The sequence below is a fragment of the Agelaius phoeniceus genome, chromosome 19 (assembly GCF_051311805.1).
Source record: "Agelaius phoeniceus isolate bAgePho1 chromosome 19, bAgePho1.hap1, whole genome shotgun sequence".
NCBI classification, from domain to species: domain Eukaryota; kingdom Metazoa; phylum Chordata; class Aves; order Passeriformes; family Icteridae; genus Agelaius; species Agelaius phoeniceus.
This window is the reverse complement of record NC_135283.1, coordinates 6,333,535-6,351,325: the sequence shown is the minus strand read 5'-3', so window position 1 is coordinate 6,351,325 and position 17,791 is coordinate 6,333,535. Positions and strand designations below refer to the sequence as shown.

The window sequence follows — 17,791 nt, the reverse complement described above, 5'->3', positions numbered from 1 at the left end:
CCAATTAATTGCATTGGGAGATCACAGTTTGTTTCTGCTCAGTTTCATCTGGGCTGAAACACAGCACAGATGAACTGAGCTGCTTAGTTGGTTTCATCTCCCTCTAATAAGAACTTACATTTTAAAGTTCTCCTAAATCTGCTAGATCTATTTTTAATTTCTTGGAATACCTACAGAAGTATTCAAATGTTTTCTCTCTTTAAATCTACTGCTTTAATGCTTAGTGAAGTGTGAGTGAATGCCAGCAGAAACCTTAATTTCTGTACCACATAGGGCTTGAACGTGTTTTAACAGATACCTTTCCTATGTTTGTCCTGGTTAAACACCTCTGGAAATTGTGTGGATGTGTTTTAGGGAACTGATGTAGGACCTTAGCTGGAGCACATGGCTTCATCTGGGATTGAGTGACATGGCCTCTGCCTCTTCCCGCAGTTTCCATGTGAAACAGTCTGGGTTGGGGTGAGCAGTAAGCTGGCCTTGAACAGAAAAATCCCCTCTCACTGGCCTAGCAATCAGCAGGGGAAAATAGGACTTGGGCTCCTTAGGGGAATGCAAATTGCAATATTGTGCTGCTGTTGTTGTACTTAGAAAGCTCAGTGATAAGAGCTTAAAAACATAACCACTGACATACTTTTTATCCTGCTTTGTGCTATTCACTTCTAGGAATACTCTGATCTGTTTGCTTAGTCCCAAGCAAGTCAGTCTCACTAGAACTCTGAGTTTAATTTTAATTCTTTTATTTTTATTTTTTCTTCCAGTTAGCAGACTTGAGGAGCGGGAGGCAGAACTCAAGAAGGAATACAATGCACTTCATTCAAGACATACAGAGGTAGGTTGTTACATCAAGATGATTTTGGGGTATCTGTAAAAATGTATATCTGTGGAAAACCTTGTGTTGAGAGCAATTGGGAAAATTATTGAATATTTTGGTTTGTACCCTGAGTTGTAACCAGGCTTCATTTGGTGATGTAGTTTTTCTCATTCACATCTGAGTGACTATTTCTCAATGTTTGATTACACATCTGTCATTTTTATAGCTTTGTCGGATATGGAGAAGTTTTCAAAAGGAATTTGTTCTTCCATATTTCAGAGGCAATTTTTCAAAATACACTAATAGGCTTCAAATAAATAGAAATGAAATTACATTTTTGCACTCTTTCTGTCAATTTTTTGTGTTGGTTTTTTTGTACCATTGAAGGAAAAAATCCTTTCAAAACCTGGCCTGCTGGGATTTGTGATTAAAAAAATTCCCTGCCATACTTTATGGATACCTATTGAAAATGGGATTTGCTGATGAAGACAGAAAAAGTTTGAATTTGTTAATTTAAATAAATAAGAACCACACTGTTTAAGTTGGGTGCAAAGCACAAAACCAGGACTTGCAGTGCTTCAGTTTTCATTAGGAGGTTGTATTTGCCATGCAGGGATGTTTTACTGCCTAAGTCATATCCATATTTTAGTGAGGAGGTCACTAGGTCCTTTGAATTATTCTGATTAATCTAGAGTCTCACTTGAGCACAGTTCTCCTTACTTTCCTTGTTTTGCCTTTGGAAGGTCAGAGAGCTGGTTTTAGATCATTGCTATCAAAGAGATCAATGCCATACTGACTGCTCCCAGTCCAAAAGACCCATGTGGGGAAAGGGGAAGCAGATACAGATGTCAGATTTGGTTATCTTGAATGCTTTCAGCAACATTAAGTGTTTTATGCTGACAGCAGCTGAAAAGTGACTTGGAACTATGACTAGTCTGTAGTTCTTGTGTGACAAGACTTCTGAAGCTCTTAAAAATAATATGTTTACTGAAATTATAAATATATATGCATTTAAAAATCACATTTGTTACTGGGTAGCTGCTTTAGAATGCTTTAGAATATCTAGAAAACTAGATAGTTTTCAACATTTGTTGAAAACTGGAAATCTAAATAAAATGAGAAGTGACAAATCTTAATGGTGCCCCTGAGGTTTGGCCTCCTTTTGTTCTGGAAGTACTTCAGAGTATTGGGTGCTTGCAGAGTTCCAGTTATTGTAATTCGAACCTGTGGGTTCTGTCACAATAGAACTGACAGGTTTTTATTGAATCCTGTTTCACAGAATTAAAGATTAAATGCATTGGGCACCATTCAATGCACAATTCAATGAAACGCTAATGTCATGTTCTGCATATCATGTCATGATATGTCTGAATGTCATGTTCTGCATAAGTTTTGCTCCAAAATGGACAACAGCCTCTCCTGGTTTGATTCCAATTTATTCTTTTACATCTTAAATACGCTTTCTTTGGTGTAGGGAGAGATGTTTCCTTGGGCTTTACTATTACTGGGGTGACTATCCTTTCTTCATCATTCAAGAAATATTTTATAGTGCACCATGGCATATCAATACCTCCTGTTCTCCTAAAATCAGATCTCCTGTTTTCTATACTCCTCACTTTCAATATGATTGCTTCCTTGATTCTTTGTTTTCCAGACCAGAGTGAATCTTGCAAAGATGCACCTCTTTAAAGGATTGAGCATGTCAATATTTTAATGTTGTATCCTGGTGCATGTCTGAGACTCAGGGACAGAAATCCCTGGGAACTGGAAAGGACTGGCTGATAATAATGCCCAACTCCCCATTCCCTTTGTGATTTCCTGCTTCCCTTTCTACCAACAAATTCTAAAACTTTCTATCTGTGTAGTAACTTTCTTCTTTTAATGCAAGGTATTTTGGCAGATATCCAATCTCCTTTCAGCACTTAGGTTTATCAGTTTTATTGGATCAAATATTTCTATCAAATACTTGGTTCTTAAACTTTTTTCTTTCGTGCTTTACTAGTAAGGGATACTTCTTTCCTTCTGAGTCCACTTCACTGTTTCTTTACAAGTGATCCATCTTTGATACTTACTGAAATAGCAATTATTTTACTTTCAGTTGACTAAATAATGGACAGAGCATTTAGAAAGATTTTTTTTTTTAATTTTAGCTCTAAGATGCTTATTTGACAGATGTCATGTTAAAGATGCAGTGCACATTTTGTGCAGTCTTTATTTCTGACAATTTTTCTCTCTTCCATCTTCATTATTTGTTTCCTTCTACCTCCCAGCCCCCCTTATTCTTTACTTCACTGATGAATATTTCAAAGTTGGATGTCTTTCTCTTCCAACTGCTGACCTGAGTCAGTATCCATGTCCTTCAAAATATCCACCTTTCAGCCCTCCCTGTCTGTCTGTGGCTGCCTTTGCTAGAGTTCACTGCCCAGCAAAGGTGGTGGCTCAGCACCCCAGGAATGTCACCCATTTTCAATCCTAATGGACCAAGACCTACTGAAGCTGAGTCACCTTGGTGAGTTCTACCAGGGATGTGAACCAGAGAGCTGAATCAATTCCTCTCTACAGTGTATGTGTGGTCGTGAGAGCTGGCAGTTCTCCTTGGAGCTCAACCTGCCAGGAACAGGATCTGCATTGCAATTCCAGCACCAGCCTGCCCAGCAATGAAGTGTCTGTAGCTGCAGAGATAGCAGGGCTACCCTGGATGGGGAGAGCTCTGGGGACAGGCTTTAACCCTCCATGATCCTTCTGTTAAATCAGTGTCTGTCTTGCTGCTCTCTGGAGAGGGCAGTGGGCTGGCTGGTGTGAATGCAGGATATCCCATTAAGCCTCCTTCCCGCTAACTGGCTTGATTTTAAATTAGGGTGTAAGAACCTGAGCAGTTGAGATGGCAGATTGGAAGGTGAGGTGTAGCAGGTAGTGAAGAGGATAAAATGTTTGGTCTGAACAGAATGGCTGGAACAGCCTAAACATGTTCTAACTTCTGTGCTCTGGTTCCTTGTCTTTCCTGTGCTCGCAGTGGGTTTTGATCTTGTCAAATATCATACTCTGCTTTAACACTCAGATGAGATGAGTGACAAAACAGTGTGCTGGAGTTCCTGAGGTGGAACTTCTGGAACCTAACTATGCAAAATCTTGTTTCCATCTTTCTTGGACTGTAAAGGACTAGATGAAGGAAGCAATTACACAGCCAAGGGCAGTATGCTGGAAAGCAGAATGGTTTACGGTAGTCTAACATTAAAGTCTTCAAGTCTTTGCTCTTTGAATTAGAAAGGAATTCTGTCCGTTGCCTCTTGTATCTGTTCTGTTTAATAGAATCTGGCTTGTTTTCGTTCCTGGATTAAAGCAGGACTGTCTGCTTTTTGCAGCTGTGAGGGCTTTTTTGCCTTTGCTGCTGAGATGATGCGCTGCTGCTGCCTCTTTGAGAGCAAACCATTCAGGGTGGTTTTACCTGGTGAGTAGGAGGTAAAGGATCTTACTTTCTTTTTTCTGCAGAGCTAAAGGACATAACTTCATAACTATGGCACTGGCTTTTTAAAGACTTGGCTAAGGCTTTTATGTTTATTATTCATTTGGGAAACTGAGGCAAAGCAATACTTGAGATCTCCTGGAGAATTGACTAATACTTGTGGCCTCTCTCTGCACAGGTTTCCAAAATAAACCTCTTTTTTCTCTTTTTAAGGAAGTTATTCTTTTTCTCCTTTGGGAAACACTAGGCTGAGGTCGTTCGATATCTTTCCCTGACACGTAGAATATGGGCTTAATTTAATGGAGCATAATTGGGCCATGGAAGTTTCTCAGTGTTCTGCACTGATACAATGTGACAGAGCAGTGAGCCTGGCTCTGGCATTGGGAATGGACTTTGTCAGGTTCATTAGGATAAACATATCCCTCGCAAGTCCCTGGGTAGGGGACAGGAAGAGAAGGCTAGTGGAGTTGTCTATTTACAATTATAGCTAAGCATGGGCAGCTGTCACATTGTCTGTGAGATTAAACTTTGGATATCAAGTCAAGCAAATAGTTTTTCTAAAGCCTTATGCTGAGCATTAACAGCTTGATCTGTAAAACCTGGATGTAACACCTTTACATACTAATGTATCTGCCAGCAACAACATCTTGTGCATGGATAAAGATGCATCAAGCTCTCCAGTGAGAATGGTGCTTTTACTTAGGTGAGAAACTCACCACAAACACTGAAAGGAAAAAAGGTGAAACATGGATGTCTAGAACTTTGATACTGAATCAAGGAGTTTCTATAAATATGTTACTTCAATAAATCTAGATTATTTGGTACAGAGAAAGATCTATATGCACACAGTTGGGTGCACATTCCCAAAGGGAGGAGCTTGCTTGTGCCCAGCCTGGCTGGATCTGCAGGATAAACAGTGGGGTCTGTAGCACCGAGACTGGTCTGACAGCCAAAGAATTACTAAAACCTGTCTGGGGGAGCTAAAGCAGTGACACAAAAAGGAAGGAGGAGTGAAAGAGCCAGGAAGGTATAAAGGAGATGCTCTCAACCTGGTTAAGGCCTACTATCAACCATTCTTGTCATGTTCCAATGATGACGTGACATTGTACGAGAAAGCACATTCCAAGGCCACCACACCCCTACCGTACAAAAAGGATTACGATACGGAATAGCCCTATTCATCACATCAGAAGCCTTCTTCTTCCTGGGCTTCTTCTGAGCTTTCTTCCACTCAAGCCTGGCCCCCACACCAGAACTAGGGGAGGTAACATCTCCAACATGGCATATCCACATTTGTTTGTGACAAGTGCCAGGCTTGTATACACTGGGAGTGGTTGTTTTGTAAGGGTAGAAATTGAAATGAGTGCCAGGATGTTCATTGTCTTTTACTGAGTGCTGAAGTTCAAGATGTAGAAAAACCTTGTAACACTTCTGCAGTTGTAAAACTTGTCACGTGCCCTATGAGGAAACCAATCTGAGTACTTTTATGAGGTGGAAAGACATTGCAGTCAAAGGGAATTGATTTCATGTTCACTCTGTAATTTGTTCAAAGGCATGCTGTAGTTGGTTTGTACATGTGCCTTAAAATCATTAACACCTGAACTGTGAATTGCTGTTAACTAAGGTAATCCTTCCAAGTTCTGAGTTTATCTTTAATTCCCTCAGCTAATCATAATTGAGTAATGTGTTCAATTACAACAATGCTGAAGTGCTCTTCGTTTGTGATGTGTATTCCTAGGAACAACTGGTTGTATTCAAAGTACTTGTGGACTTCATGGGCAGCAGAGCGAATTGTCTGTAGTGAAAGGTTATGGATGGCTAAATATTTACTGGAGCTTGTATTGAAGATGGGTAGACACAGTCAATTATTTATCATCAGTCCTCCAGCATAACTTCAGTAAAAATTGTGCTGAGTGGAGAGCAATTCAATCCATTTAAGTCTATTTTAAAATATCAGTAATATTAAAACCTTTTTATTTCAACAGTGGAATAATCTCAAAACAGCAGAACTTCTAATCAGATTTTGAGGCCTCAGAATTCTAGTGCATTAATTCATTACAAGTTTTTGGATCAGAATGGCACTTCATGGATATGCCAAGGCTTGAGGGTCATTTAGATTGAAAAGATTTTTGAATACCATCTGGTTCAAATCCCAGTGGTTTTGGAATGAGTTTTCAAAGTTTTATTGCAGATGAGCGGTTAGAGTGGGCTTACTTCTCAAGAAGCTGCAGTATTTATTACTATAACCTTCAAATTAAGTTTGTGGAAATTGGGAATTCACACACCATTTCTTATAACTCTACAGCACCAACTGTGGAGCTGCCCATCCCATGGGAAGGGAAGGTGAGGAACTCTTTTCCTTGTGGACACTATTCCAGTATTGTGAACTTTTATCCTTGGAACCCTGAGTTGAGGCAGAGAGTGGGCTTTACATGGTAGTACCACTGTTCTGATTTTTTTGGACACCACAGGCACATATAGCCTGGATCTGTGGAGAAATTGATGTGTAGCACATGCACATAGAACCTTATGATTCTGTCAATCTTCAGTTGCCATGCAGCATTGCACATTCTGGTTTTAATTTTATTTTTTGGTTCCTATAGCTTATATGAATTGTGCTGAAGTATGTGATCTACAGATTTGCATACTTTATCATCAGCTTCATTTTCAGCTGCAGAAGAATAGAAACTGAACAGTCCTTTAAATTTACTTGCCCTCCAGCCTCTGTGGATAATGTGATGAGATGTTTCAGTAAACAAAAGAACAGACTGAGAGGAGGGAAGAGAGTAGGTTAAAACCATGTCCTTTGCAAAACATGAAAGTTGTGTGGGTTTTACTGACCTTATTATTTTTTCTTATGTGTTAGCAGTTCCCTGGAGAGGTACTAGACACTCATCTTCTGTTCACTGGCTCAAAACAAAACAGTTGTTCTATTTAAAATTTAACTTTGAGATACCAATTGGTGTGCTGAAAATGGGAGGTTTGGTAGGCAGGTCAGTAACATTTTCCTCCTGTGATGAGGGAATACATGAACAGAATGTGGAATGGTCTAATGTGCATTTCAAAATTAGACACTCTTGCCCCACCCCCCCCAAATTCCTAAACTATCTGCATTATAATAAATTTGTGTAAAACTATGCAAAGGAACAAGCGGAACACCTAGTTCTGGCTGCTTTGTTAAAATGGAAAAAAACAAATGTGGATGGTTGAAGGTGGAGCTTTCAGTCCTTTTGTGCCTTTTGTTTGTGTCTGTGTGTGAGCAAGCATTAAAAACCAGAAAACAAATGAGATGGTCTGGTGAAACACTGCATTTTGTTGGAGGACAAATGTTGTAAGCTTTTGACAGCAGTCCAATTTATATTATTATAACATTATTATATAATGTTTCTATGAAAATAGCATGATATTTTTTTCTGGTCTGAATTATATTTATTAGTTCAGGTGAATGCTGGGAAAACCAACATCTGTATGTAACCAGCACTTAACATAAGTTACTGATTTGTAGAATATCCATCAGTCAGGATGTCTTAAGCCAGTTTGTTTGATCAGAAAAATCTGAAACTTAGAATATTTATTCCTATGTAGCTAATGCTGGCAAACGGCATTTGAGGAGAAGCTGGAACTAGCGGAGGTTGGTGGCATCTGAAGGTCAAACTTGGATACATCAAACCTGTCTTGAGAGTAACTCATAAATGTAGGTTTCCAGGTCCTGCTGAGTTCTGTACTCATGTGTGCAGCTGCCCCCAAAAGAAAAGATTATATAAACTGGTTGTACAAATGCCTGGAATATCACTATTCTGAAGTGTTTGTATAGCCTTTAGCAGAAGAAATTACAGTTTTAAAGAGTAGTTTGTTTGTTTGTTTGTTTGTTTGTTTTTTCTAGAGGAAGCTGTTAAGATGTGACCTGAATATGTCTCAGGAAAAAAAAGTACATTAAATTCCTCTGCAGTACACCTGTGATTTTTCTTCTTTTATTGTTCTTAGCCCTATTCATCTGTGACCGTGAATGTTGGAAGTGCTAAAAATACCAAATTGTACCTAGGCTTCTCAGGCTTTCCCAGTTTTAAGTTCAGAGATGTGTGTCCAAATGAAGCCCTTGGAATGATGCAGTGATACCTCATCTTCTCCCCATGCATGTCCTGGATCAGTTACACGCTGAGAGCAGCATCCTTTGGCCATGGGAGTTGGGGCTCATTAAACAAGTCATGACTGTAGGAATACCATGTTGGCCTGTGCTTGTCTCTTGTGAGAAAGAAAGAGCAAGCAGAACTCATCTTGAGTGCTAAAAATCCACAGCCACTCTGTCCTTTTAATGAGATATCAGCCTAGATAATTTAAAACCAAACTTCCCTTACAGAAAATACAGAAGGCTTAAGTTTATTTGTGTTTTAGAAGAATAAAAGAAGTGGGGACTTCATATTTCTGCCTACAGAAATAATCTGATTATTAGCCTGTAGATTCAGAGTCTTTAATATTTGAGGAGCATATTATCTGACCTTCACAGTACTTTGTAACTAGGCCTATAGTGCCTAATATGTATCATGTAAAAAATGCTAATATCTGCTGGACATAGAGGTCTCAGACTCCAAAATGGATTTGAACATGGTAATTCTTTTCCAAACTCATGTTTGAAATAGTGCATGCACTTTCTTTACCCTTAGGAAGTTTCCTGTACATAAATGTACAAGGAAGTTCTCCCATATTTTTAATTTATTACGGACTTCTCTTCTGGTTTGTGGTTTTACACTCTGTATAATTTTTCTTCTTTATTTCTTTAATATCTCTAAATGCTTTTACTGTTTAGCATTGCAGGGGGAGAATATATTGGTCAAGAACTATGCAGTTGTAGTACAAGTAAATGTTACTAAATATTTCTGTTTCTGTCCTTTTAAACAGATGATACACAATTATATGGAGCACTTGGAAAGAACCAAACTTCATCAGCTAACAGGGGGTGATCAGCTAGAATCGACAACACACAGTAGAATTAGGTAAGCTATTTATTGCTCTCACCCTGAAATGAGAAAAAAATTCAATTCATTTGTGTTTGCAAGACTTTGTTCTTTAATCCTACAACAACAGTTTGGCTGAATCAGAAAGATTTGTTGTATGATTGGAATGCAGTAAGAGAACAGCGTAGAAATCCGTAGAAAGCGGCTTTTGCTGTTGTGCGACTAAGCATTGAGATATACTTCGTAGATTAATTAGCCTGAAACAATTTGAGCTTTTTGGAGTGTTTGTATTGGGGCAGGCAGGGAAAATATCAGTGACTGTCCCAGCATGGCCGCGGTCTAGCTGCGTCTTTGTGTGCCTGCATGATACCTGCTTGTCCTCAGGGCTTGCTGGGAATAGATTATGCAGATTTGGGAGCTTTGGAATCTATGAACCCCTCATGGAAGGAGGGAGAAGCACTCTCGGGCTGGCTGTGCTTCTGCGCTACTGCATTGATGCTGTGAGGAGCAGCAAGGGGGGAGGAGGGTGGTGATGTCATTGCTTTCGAGCTGCTGCAGAAGAGCGGAATGCTGCTGCTGCTGATGGCATTGTTTTTGTGGTGGCGGCCGAATGACAGACTTTGCCTACAAAGATCCCCCCTTGGCCCCTGCGTAGCCTTCTTGGAGCCGGCATTCCACCATGCCAGCGCAGCGCCATGAATCCGGGCTGCATGCTGCTGTTTGTGTTTGGCTTCGTTGGCGGGGCGGTGGTCATTAACTCAGCCATCCTGGTGTCGCTCTCGGTTCTGCTGCTCGTGCACTTTTCCATTTCCACTGGGGTGCCAGCTCTGACACAGAACCTCCCGAGGATCCTCAGGTACTCTGACCCACGGAACCCCATCTTTGTGTGCTCTCACTGCTCCCCTGCTTTCTGTTCTCCTGCTTTTTCAAACAGGGACAAATTAGAGAAGTAAATTATGTAGAAGTGTCAGGTTTTGTTGTAAATGTGTCTTTGTACGGAGATACAGTCTATTTTTATCATTGCCTTTTATTTAAGGTCAGTTTATGTATCCCTTCTGTGGAAAGCTTTAGCATCAGTTTAATATAACCTGCTGCAAATGCTGCAGTGTTAATGTCAGGGATAAAGCTCACGTTCAGTGTATTGTCAGGTACTTGGCTGATCTTGTGTAGCATAAATGTATGCAGTCCAAGGCTTTGTACTATTAAACTGCACCTGTTTTAATAAAAAAGCTTATGTAAGATCAGTTAATTGATGTTAAAACCACAGTAATTAATTGATCATGTTATTTTCAAGAAATCTGATTATTGGTTGGTGGGGGAAAAAAAAATCTTTCATTATTTAAGCATTAGAGCTCTTAAAGTGTATTCACTGTTTTTCAGCCAAATGTTGCCCTCTCCTCTGTTTCAGTACATGTATGGCAAGTTGCCAGCTGTCTGTCCGTCCTGTGTCCCGTCCCCCCCCGCCCCCAGTTTATGTTCTGTTTGTCCTATGTGCCTGGAGCAGTAGCAAACAGAAATGCTTTAGAATATTGTGGCCAAAAGTAGTCTTGGCATCTTTTAATACTATAATTACAGCTGGAAAAGTTTTAAAATGCAGCTTTCTGGCCTGAAAACTTGACATGTTTTACCTGTGGTTTTAATGGTACTTTAATGGTAAATTTTATTTTAAATGGGAAAAATGCTGGAAATTACTGTTCTCTGAACACTAATGTTGTGAAGTCACTAATGTGACTTTTTCCTCCTTAATACTTGGTGCACGTAGATTTTGTATGGTAGTATACTTTTAACTTGGGTCTGTGAGCACAGAAGTGTTGTTCCAAAGATTAAATGCAATCAATAGATTGAAAAAAAAATACCAGTTTATACCAGTAGCCAATAAAAAACTTGAATGAATATTTAAATATGAAGACATAAAAGAAATTTCAAGTGAAACTCTGTAGATTGACCTAGTTGGTAAGGCTGTGTTTGTTTAAAAGGGGGGGGGGGAACCCAAACCCAGAACAAATATTTCCCAACTCTAAAACCAAACAAAACCAAACCAGAACTTCATATTCAGTAACTTAAAAGTTACTTTTAAGTTTTAAACAAGTCAAATGGTTTGAGAAATATTTTTTTTTTCCTAATGTGCTTTTGCTCCCCCAGAGTATTTAATGGATTTGAGGGGTTTGGGGAAGCTATGTTTTTTCCTGCCCTTCTAATTTACTTCAGGAATTACATGAATTAAAATTCCCTTTCTTAGTCTTAATTAATTTTTAAAAAGAGATAAAAATACAGGACGAAGGAATGTAATTGTAGAAAAAAAATTTCTATTTTTAAACACTAGTCAGATTTTAGAACTGAGCATCTAAAAGTTCCTAAAGGCTCCTGCAAATGTTTCAATGCATCACTTATTAGTTTAGGCTTTTAAAATATGTGTTTCCATTTTGCTCAGTGTGGCATTTTCAGATATTTTTTTTGTGCACTTGGGAGGTGGAAGAGGTTCTTTGCTTTCTGCTCAACAAGCAGTGAAATAAATTGAAATTTCTTCAGTCTAATTGGATAATTTCTTTTAATACTCACATGATAAGCTTAATTTCCAAAATAGCCTCTTTTGCAAACTTGATTTACTGTACAGCCTTGCAATGTACCTGACCTCTGTTCTAACGCATCAAAATATGTTTATTATAAAGTTTTTTTTTCAAACTAATCTGGAAAAAAAAAGTGATGCCAGGTGTGAACTGTTTAAACTGTACCCATTTAATATTCTTTCTTTTGAGGATTGCAAAGCAGACCAGCTTTGTGGCATGTGGAATGTGCAATATGGAAATGTGCTGGACTCTCTGCATTAAGCCAGGCCTCTCACAATGCAGCTCTATCAACCACTAAAGGGCAGCTTTTCTTCCTCCTTTTTGTTCCTACACTTTTTATCCACTGAAATGGTCTCAGCCCCTCTTTTGACATAATCTCAGCTTCTGTGGCCTGTCTTTTGTTCCCCACATGCGTGAGACTTGTGGGAAATTGAAAGCATAGCAGGACCTGTTACAATAGTGGGAAATCTTGGAATCCACTGTGGGGTTTCTCATTCCAGCAGTTGCAGATGCTGGAACATTATCTGATGTTTTGAATTTTGTAACCCAGACTGATTTTGCTTTACTTAATTGTTGCCTGTTTTGTTGTGCTAAACTACTTCACAATTAATGACTTAATTTGGAATAATATTTCTGAAAGACCAAGATAGCTCCAATGTGAGAATTAGGTGCAAATGATTTTGTGACAAGGAGCATCTTTGTACACCTGGACTGGAAAGGTTCATGCAATTCAAATTGTTTGCTGTTTGAACATTGTGATTTTGACAATGTAATATTTACCAAAGGGAGTTTGTTGATTAATTGGTAAATGAAATCCCTTATTCACTAACTTTTCTTCAAAGTAAATAAACAAAATCAAAAATATGTCCAAAAATGTTAGCTTTTGCTTTTCAGCACACCTTGCCATATATTTGCATGTATTTTGTATGCAGATACTAATTTTGCCTAGATTATGTTTAATCTGTGAAGGGCCTTGTGAAAGAAAGCACATGTGGTTGTGTATTGGCTTTTTATAATGCTAAAATGTGAAAACTATGCCATCATTTGTGCACACTTTTATCTTCTCCGTCTACTATACTTAAAGCTGTGCTCGTTGATTATAGTCATTTTTTTTTCTGCATTACATTGTTTTGCCTGAACAAACACTTTGCTTATCTCAGTTCTAGGCCTGGCTGATATTTTTCCTTTTCAGGGCTGGCCTCAGTATCCTATGAATGGCATTGCACACAATGGTTTTGTCTCTTGCTAGCAGGAAGAATGAATCCTTTTGTTCACTGAGCACACTGCTGATTTTTTGTTTCTTTTGAGGGTTACTATGTAAACCTTTGGAATTTCCAGATGCTATTTGCCATAAGGAAGAAGAAAGAGTGAGGAAGTGAAAATTTGGGATGAAATAATTTGCTTTGCTGGCACAAGCTTTTGTGTAGCTTTAGGGTGAAGTAGAGTGTTGGAACTGATCTTGGGAAAAACTGCACAATTTTTAGCTGAGCCAGTTGTAACATTGGTAATTCCCTGACCCAGTTCTTTTCTCTTACACAAATCCATTTCTGTGATCTTCAGAATAAAATACCGAATGATTTGAGAAGAGTTGCTTGAGGGTTACTGTTTACAATTTTGCAAATGTTTCAGTTGATGATTTAGCTGTTTACTGTTCTAGAAATTATGTGGTTATATCTTGGAGAAAAAGTTGCAAAATGTTTTTTTTAATAGTGGCTACTGAAAACTATTTTCAATCTGAAGTAAGGAAACATTTTTGTCTTATACTTCTATTGAACAGGAGTTTCATTTCCATAAAAATTTAGCTGTAGTGTAAATCAATAACTGCTATTTAAAACCATGCAATTGACTTGGCAATTGTGAAATGAGGAATTATTGGGTGCTGTGACACAGTCTGGGTGTGCTGCACTGTGCATTTAATGGAGCAGTGTCTGGATGTTTGAACCTGGAATTTCACCACTTCCCTGCTGATTTCAGAGGCTGCAGGCAAATAAACTGTGGGACATCTGAGATGGCTGATGAACCCTGCATGTCTTTCCAACAGGAAAGAGCGTCCAATATCCCTGGGCATCTTCCCATTACCTGCAGGAGATGCTCTCCTCACGCCCGAGGCTCAGAGGGAGGTAGCAGAAACACCTGCAGCAGAGCACTGGAAATTCCACGAGCTGAGCCAGCCACGGTCTCACACCAGCCTCAAGGTGAGTGCAGCCTGGCTGCCTTGTGTGGCATACAGATGGTAGATCTTTGGGAGGATGCAAAAAACCAAAAAACCACCAAATTGAAAGAGGGGAGGTAGACCCCTAAAACTTCTCTGTATAAGGCAAATGCATTGCTTACTCCAGTGAACTTTGAGGGAACTTTTCTTAGTACAAGAAACAAAGTGTTGGGGACATTTTCCAAATGAGTGATAATACAGATTAGTTCTCCTCTTATTCTCAGTAGTGGGTCTTTTCTTTCTGACTAAGGACCCTTTCTAAAGGTTCCAACTTGTTTTTCCACACTAAATATGTTACTAGGTAGTGGGAACAGTCTAATTAAGTTTATTAATGCTGCTTTAGAAGGAAAGCTTTGGTTACTACATGGGCAGTGCTCTTCATGCAGCCTCTGCCTACTACCAGCTGTGTGGTGCAGGTAGACCACAGAGCTAAGAATGACATAACTTTCCTTAAATTAGTCTGTGAGCGTGATTTCCCTTGCTTGTAGCCTGGTCATCATTCCTGCAATTGTTCTATGTTCCAGCTGTGAGAGGGTGGAATAAACCAATCTGCAGGAGTGGAGGAATGGGGGAGTGGTGTTGGAGTGTGATAAGTCTGGCAGTCTAGGGTGCACTCACAGCACAGCAGGAGGAGGATCTGCAGGGTGAAGAACTCCAGAATGTGTAAATCCTCCCAGTATATATTTCTTCATGAAGTTTTTTGGAATGTACTGTTATTTTTGGAAAGGCATATAGCTGAGAGGAGTTTCCTCTTAAGTGAACTTAATAGCTGCCTAGCACAGGAATATTAACTGATCAGAACTACAAAACTATTTGGAGGTAATAGGAATCCATTTATTTATCATAGATGTCATAAGGAGATAATGGGAAGAGTAAGTAGTGGTTAATTATAGGGATATCAAAGTGACAGTATGAGTTTGCTTCTAAAAATTTTTCACTTAAAAAAAGAGTGCTAGTCAGGAGGTTGGATCTTGAATATGTCCAATTCCCTTTGTCTTATGCTATTAGCATTAGTGAATTGGCAGATTTTAGGAAAGCTGACTGAAATATAACTTATGTACAATAAATACAAGTTATGACTAAGAGTAGATGGAGATGAGGTAGAAAGGGAAGCTTCTGATTCCATCTTCCTCCTCAGAAAATTGGCTAATCCATATTGTCAAAATAGGCTTCTTGGTATAATTCTTCTAAAAATAATGCACTGCTAAAATGAGAATTCACAAAATAGCACAAACTTTAGTTGTACAAATCTATTTATTCAGAATAAGTTCCTTGAGTCCAAAGCAACATCTTTACTTTGTAGCTATGAATGTAAAGTACTTCTGAATTGAACTTGTTGAATAACCTGATATATTGAAGTCAAAACCAGCATTTGAAACTTTTTTCTCTAATATTTTTCTTCTGAATATTTTTAGCATTCAGTACAAGGCACAAACAAGATTCTGCTGCTTTTTAGCATCTATTTTCCATTCATGCCTGAACGTTTCCTTAATGGTCAGTATTTCCTCCAAAACTATCACAAACAGGGAGCAGATAGGCAGTGATAAAAAAATCTGTTACTCTGTAGCTTGTACAATAGTGAGATTGCTGGATATCATTGTAAGATGACACATATTTATGTACCAGTCATTCTTTTCTACTCATTCCTGCACTGCACTGCAGATGAGTTACTCCTTCAGATTTAATTACTGAATTTTTAAACTTTTTTTTTTCAAGGAGGTGTCTATTGGCAACATGATGAAAAAAGTCAATTTTGCTAAGTCAGCACCGCACTGAATTTCAAATGTTTAGTCTTTGAGATATTCTGATTAATTCAGTGTCATTTTATTAAATTACTTTTGCTTTTCTTTAGTTCTAAACCAAACATTTGTAATAGTTTAATTTGTGTGGTTTCCAAGAGTAAGCTAAAAAAATACCATAGATAATAAAGTCAGAAATATAAAATATATGGGGTGATTTGAAATTCCCTTAGGGAAAGAACCATTCTATTCCCTGTTTTTTCTTGTGCTGTCAAGCTATTTTCCTTGAGCTTTGTGTGTGAAAGTCAGTGATTGGTTTGTGCTGCATCAGTTAGTGGATGCTCTTGGAATACAAAGATGTAGAAGTGTTTAAACAGAGCCAGCAACTCTGCTGAGGTTTTATTTCTTGTTTGTGTGAGCTCTGGTTGCCCTTGGTAAGGGGCACCACTTCCTCCCTTCTGTATCTGCTCACTCGAGTATGAACCATTAGCCAATGCCTCAGCTTCACCCATTCAGAAGGCAGTTGGGTAAATTGCAGTGTTTTTTCCTTTTCTTTTCTTTCATTCCTTTAGAGGTGTCTGTATTTCTGAATACTTTTGATAGAAAATCGAATATTAATAATTGATTATTCTGCAATTTACTATAAAACAATGAGAACTGTCAGTAATTGATAGGCAATGAGTGCTGTATTTTTGTTTCTGGGATTTGCAAATTCAATGTGGAGATGTTACTATAGGATGCAAGCTTTACATTTATGCTGATATACATAAATATCTGCTTTCCTCCCTGTCCCCACGCAAATAAAAATTTTGCCTTAGTAAGTTCCAAAAGGAGAAATCTGTAAGTTACAATTCATACTAATCTTATGCTAAGTACAAGTGAGACAGTGTACATCTACATGCAGGTCTCTTCTGTGTGTTATTTTAAAATAACCTTAAATTCCGTTTTATTTCTTCCTCAAAAAGGCATTCAGTGAATTTGTGCTTTGCAAAATCTAAACCTGTTTTGTTCTTGACAAAAATGTCACAGACTTGTCCAAGAGCCTTTCTTTCATCTGTGATTCCCAAACAAACTTTACAAGAACTTTTGATAAAATGTTACCATCCTGCCTCCATTTTGCACACAGCAGCCTCAAAGTTCATCTTTATTTTCCCCAACAAGATTCCTCTAATGGTGTGTGCTAGAAACTATTGGCCTAAACAGGCAGACTTTTTTTCCTCTCTGCAGTGGGCTGTTGTACACTGTCATGTGCTGCTTAAGTCATAGATCAGACATCTGATGTGGGTCTGGGCATGAATGGGCAGTAAATGGCAGTGAATGAAGGAGATGAGAGAAGAGCTGAAAAAGGGCTGTTGGTATATTCAGGTAGTGGCCTCTGGCTGCACACGCAGTCCACTCTGTCCTCCCACACAGTGCTGGATGCAGCTGTGTCTGGGTGATGGTCCCAATCTGGAGTCCAGCAGCTGGACTAAGTCTGTAATTAATGTCATATGTATGGGTCTTGACATGGTGTCACTGTGAATTGTTGCCAGGAATCAGTTTCTGGGGAGGAACTGTATACTGATGTTCCTTGGTTGATCTGCAATCTAACTGGACAAGTAGTTACCACAGTTCCAGGTCCCATTCCCACTGTCAGCCAGTGCTCACAGTTCAGACTGGAAAGCATGTAAAACTTAAGCAAAGTGCTTGCAAATATGGAAATGTTCAAGGCCAGGTTGGACAGGGCTGGGAGCAACCTGGTCTAGTGGAAAGCATCACTGCCCACAGCAGGGTGTTGAAACAAAATTATCTTTAAGGTCCCTCCCAACCCAAACCATTCTGTGATTATGATTCTATGAATTACCACAGTTTTATATTAGTTAAATCCATATTTGCATCAGTTCTTCAGTGGCTGCTTTTAAAGGTACTATGTATATTAGGAACCATTAATTTTATAACAGCTTTGGGACAATTAGGCAGTTCATTGTTGTGCAGCTAGAAGAACTCTTAGGATGAGAATGCTCTGTTTTCTGGAATCCTTCACAGAAAAGTAGTGACTAAAATTATC

The 17,791-nt window shown here is 38.8% G+C and overlaps 1 protein-coding gene across 8 annotated transcripts in view; it reads left to right on the top strand.

Moving 5' to 3' along the window:
• Positions 1 to 17,791, top strand: part of SPAG9 (sperm associated antigen 9) — a 59,465-nt gene that overhangs the window by 16,768 nt on the left and 24,906 nt on the right. For 5 of the 8 annotated variants that reach the window (XM_077188378.1, XM_054645419.2, XM_054645421.2 and 2 more), the window contains exons 3-5: positions 759 to 829; positions 9,171 to 9,265; positions 13,835 to 13,988. In XM_077188378.1, coding sequence (XP_077044493.1) covers positions 759 to 829; positions 9,171 to 9,265; positions 13,835 to 13,988 — 320 coding nt within the window. Of the gene's footprint in view, positions 1 to 758; positions 830 to 9,170; positions 9,266 to 9,762; positions 10,083 to 13,834; positions 13,989 to 17,791 lie in introns of those variants that run through there. The other 3 variants (XM_077188380.1, XM_077188379.1, XM_077188381.1) reach the window with 2 other exon arrangements.